Consider the following 5,021-nt stretch of genomic DNA (forward strand, 5'->3'; position numbering starts at 1 on the left):
TACCTTTCAAGAAAAAAAAAATGTATTTATGTGCAGAAAACGAAATATGGCATCAACACATTCATTCGGGAACTCTGGAACAGAAGAGGTCATGCTTTAGTTTTTACTTTCCAAATGTCAAATAATTATAGGAAGGACAATTGTGGAATTTGTCAAATTATGTTGGGTACAGTAAGAATTGACATGGTGCAGAGAGAATAAGCCTTATTCCTTTCGTTTTCCTTTGTCTTTCACTACAATCCTTTTTCTCCACAACTGGAAGATGCTTTTCAGTTTTGTTTTCTCACTTGTGCCTCAACTTTCCACTGCAAATGTTACTATCCTCCCACTCTATATCATGTAACATTTTCTATAATGCATCCTTACAATACCATCACATGAAGACAAATGAATATTAAACATTCAGACTCTTTCAAATTTTAACAATAATAAAAAAATAATAGTTCCTCCTATAAAGAATCATTCAACAGGTAATCAATTGATAAGTTACATTTCCTAAAAAAATTATTTCCCTTCAATTATTTTATGGGAAATTCCTTATATATAGAGGTATAAATTAAAATCGTGTAATAACATGAATATTTTTTAATTGAAGTGTACTCTTAACACATTTTTTTTATATCAAAGTTGTGTTAATAAAACACTTACCAAAAATCATAATAAAAAATTTACCTTTTACATAATATACTTACAAAATTATACTATATCCGTGAAAAAACATGTATCTCTTTATAAAATTGATAGAGTTCCAATCAAGGCACATATTAATGCAAATGCAAACCTACTTATTTGTCATCTTCCCCATTTATTTGTACATATTTCCTTTAATTATTCAGAAAGTAGAGGTTGGGATTGATTCACTAAACTAAACTATATCTTTTGTTATAATTGAAAACTGTTTGTATTTGTATTAAGAAATAATTCAGTTTTATTTTGACTTTTTTTTTTACAATACTTATGACTAATTTCATGATTAATAGTAATTTAATATTAATTTTTTAATTGTTAATTTTCTATTATGGGTTGCAGTTGTAAAAAATAAACAGTTTCTTTCATAATTTTATTATAAAGCTTATATTGAAATAAGTTACAAAAAGTTAATGATTAAAAATATAAACCATCTGCGTAAAGTTTGAATAAATTCTATAGAAAATCTTGTAAACATCTAAAAGTGGCTTTCTAAATGTTTAAAGATGCTCCTAGGTTACACAGTTTACAAGGATAAAGAAAATTGCAATCCTCTAACTTATCTTTCGATTAAAAGAGGTTAAAATATGGTTATCATTTATATTTCAGAGTCAGAATATATCGGTAACATTGTCTATATATATATATATATATATATATATATATTTGAGTAAAAAAAAAAGTTCTGGACCTAATGTCAGAGCAGTTAAAAGTTCAATCCATAAGGAGACAAAGCAACTATTAAATTTCATTCCTTCAAAGTCTGTATAATTTAAAAATATTCATAAAAAAATGAGAAAGTTTTTTCTAAGATCAGATGATAATCCCCAATAACGTCACTAAGTTGAAAACACTACAGAACCATTACTTAACAAATATACAGTCCAATAAAATGTATACCCCATAACAGCCATGTGTTAACTTGCAATACTTAATCGCAAGTCCCAAATTATTATTGCAGAAATTTATTATTGTTTCTTCTCCTATATTGAATTCTTGATATCAGCTGTAAACAAAAACAACTACAAAAATTCTAACAGTATGGTTCGCTTGAATTGAATCACTGGTAAAAAGTTACTAAATTCACCAAAACATTAAAATGAATCCCAAAAGCTCTCAATAGGTGGAATTTGAAACTGCAAGACCAAGTCGAGTAGTTTGTTCTGTACTATGTGTTTATTCTAAGGCAGTTTTTTTTTCTATCAAAAAGTCTCTAGGATGTCATAGTGACCATATCCATGAAATAACACATTTATGGAATTCTCCTCTTTATCATTCCTATACTCTTCACCATATTTTGCTATGTTTACCAAACCAACCGATCCTGTGGCTCTCATGAAAACAGATATTGGTGTCCTGAAAAAGTATGCAGCAGAGTTAGATAAAGAACAATAAAATCCAAAGAAGGCATACCATCACAATTACATAAAATAAATTAGAATGGTTTCTACAAAACAATATAGGCTGTATATTACACTAGTGTCTTCAGTCTCAGATTCACGAATTATATATCCACATTGCTAATTGTTTGAAAGATTAACCAACATTTTTTACAATAACTTTTGTTATGGTAATTTGGGTGTTCAAATTGTGAATGGTAATCGGAGTTTGTCTAGCCTACGTTATGTACATTACGCCCAATTAATAGACGTTGTTATGACAACAATTCTAGTGAGCTAAAACTAGTAATTAATATACATGGATGGACAAACATCTTATGCTTCTCAATTATCCTTAAATAATAGTGTATAAGCAGTACAAAATTTCAATTCTTCTGTTCTTCAATTCTAAAACTTACTTCAAAACATGAGAAGCCATCAACAGCTCTGGTTCTCCACCCCACACAAAAGGCTGTTGAATTCTCTTCACATATGTATCGAAATCCCCTTCTATAAACCTAAAGATACATCAAACATAACATGATAACCAAGCCAAACCAAGAAAAAGACAATCCAAAAGAATCATACATCTTCAAATTACAAAACTTACCATTCTGTTTCCTCCCGCCTCTTCAGCAACTCATCTACTACCTAAATTGGGATACAAAGGTTGTTAAAAAAGCAAATGAAATAGAACAAAAACTTTTTATTATTTTAAACTCTGTAACATAGTGATATAGTGATCATACTTTAGCTCTCAATTCATCAGCCAGTTCCCTCTGACAATTCTCATCAGGTGCTTTTTCTCCATTTCTCAAGCAATCTCCATGAGCTATTGCTCTAAACAGACACCGACCATCAGCAGGTACCCCTTCACCATTCAGTGATATAGCACACAAATGAATACACATATTAAACTCATACACAATTTATTTACCTCCATGCTAAGCAATACCACCAACAATAAAAAATGTAACTCAACAATACCAATTTAAAAATCTCTCAGTATTAACTTCTTTAGAAAATTCCAACAAACATAAAACTCTTCATCCCGTTCAATCATCTACCCACAGACCATCAATAACCAGAACAATGCTTAATCCAAAAAGCAAAAAGGCTATAGGCTATCAAAACAATATCAGTGATCCAACCAATTTCATTCAAGTATATGTCACATTTTAAATTAATAAAAACAAATAATATAAAAAAAATAACAAACCAGTGACTCTGTAATCCGCGTAATCAGCAGAAGCCTCCACTTTCAGAACTCCGCAACTCTCGTCCACCGCAACAGCTTCGAAATCGGTAACGACGTCCACGCAACCCGGCGGCGCGAGGCAAGCACAGACTCCGAAGAGGAGCCACGCGGAATCAGGACGATGGAGCCACCGCGCAGGCCGCGTGTCCCATGCGACATTCCACGATCCCTCTCCCTTCAGGTCATGCACGGGGACAACGCCGCGGCGGAATCCGTCACCGCTGCGGGGCATTATAGCATGCCATATGGAGGCCGCGCCGCCAGCGGAACCGAAGATTTTGCAGGCGCTGGAATGGTGGCGGCGAGGCGGCGAGGCGGAGAGGGAGACGGAGGCGTGAACTAGACGAGGCAGCGAGGCATGGACGTGGGAGAAGAGCCAGGGCCTTGGACGAGTGGCGCAGAGAACTCCAAGCATGGGTGAAGACAAACTATCGTGCGCTGGGTTTGTTCCTATCCTACGCACCACCCACACACGTAGTTTCCATGTGTGACGGCATGGGTGTTGTTTGGAAGACAAATTACAACTACTCACACCACACCACTATTGGAATCATCAAATTTAAACAACAAACTAATCTATATTTCTTTCCCTACGCACCTACTCCCGCGTGTCTCTCACACTCTCCCTTCTTTCCAACAAATCTTATTCTTTTTCATTTTTTTTTTTTAAAATTTTTCTACAACTTTTCACCCCCACCCCAGAATATTCCTCATCTTTGCACCAGATTCTTTAGGTTACCTTCAAATCTCATTCCTAGATTTTAGTAGGAATAATACCTAGGTTTTAATAATTATATTACAGTATTTTAGATGAAAAAAATAAATATGATTAAGAGAGGATCTATTAAAAGTCATCATTAATAAAACTGATGCATAATATATATGATTACAATAAAATGAATAAAATGGTTCGAAATTAATGTTTTTTTTATTTCAATTAAATATTAATTTTTTTTCCTAATATATTTCCTAACTAATGATGAATAAATATCTAAAGAATTTGATTTATACTTTAAAACACAAACTACTCATATGCTAACATTTATTTATGTAATAATGAGTTATTGTGATGATTATTGAAAAGTTTTTTTTTAAATTTTCTTTATTTATTTTATTATTATTAATTTGGTATTAATATTTTCATTTATGTTTATTTTATTACTATATTTAATATTAATTTATTATAGTTAATATAATTAATTCTTTTAAACCATATTTTTTTAATATTTTGGCTTTATAAAATGCTAACAAATAAATAAAAAAACTAAAGGTAAAAGAAACAAAGAGATAAAAAGAGAGAAAAAAATATATACTTTTAATAAACATCATTATATTAAATGTGGACTTCCACCTTCACATATACTACAATATGGAACTAATAGTTATTTTTTAAATTGGTTCCAAACACATGAATGTGGTAGGTGATGTACTTCTCATTTAAATTTGGTTGTAAATGAGTTTTGAATAACCATTTTCTTATATATAAATTCTTTTCATAATAAGAATCTTAACCAAATTTCATAATCAAATTTTATATCAATAATTAATATGTAAACACATTTTTCATTCATTCCTATGTCACTGATTGATCTTTATTATAATGTCTATATGACTGATTGATCTTTACGAGACATGGCCTATTACCACATAAACATGAGTGGAAGATTTTTAAAAATTATTACTTTCTCAGCATTTGT

General features: G+C 31.2%; 1 protein-coding gene across 1 annotated transcript; it reads right to left on the reverse strand.

The window, feature by feature from the left end:
• Positions 1 to 1,602: 1,602 nt before the first annotated feature.
• On the reverse strand, positions 1,603 to 3,943 carry LOC137828230 (uncharacterized). The gene is made up of 5 exons (XM_068634709.2): positions 3,286 to 3,943; positions 2,816 to 2,937; positions 2,677 to 2,717; positions 2,486 to 2,584; positions 1,603 to 2,043 (listed from the first exon to the last, which is right to left on the reverse strand). Exons 1-5 carry the CDS (start codon positions 3,737 to 3,739, stop codon positions 1,890 to 1,892), a joined length of 870 nt encoding a protein of 289 aa, XP_068490810.2. The 5' UTR covers positions 3,740 to 3,943; the 3' UTR covers positions 1,603 to 1,889.
• Positions 3,944 to 5,021: the final 1,078 nt, after the last annotated feature.

Source organism: Phaseolus vulgaris, chromosome 7 (genome assembly GCF_051622355.1).
Source record: "Phaseolus vulgaris cultivar YP4 chromosome 7, ASM5162235v1, whole genome shotgun sequence".
NCBI classification, from domain to species: Eukaryota; Viridiplantae; Streptophyta; class Magnoliopsida; order Fabales; family Fabaceae; genus Phaseolus; species Phaseolus vulgaris.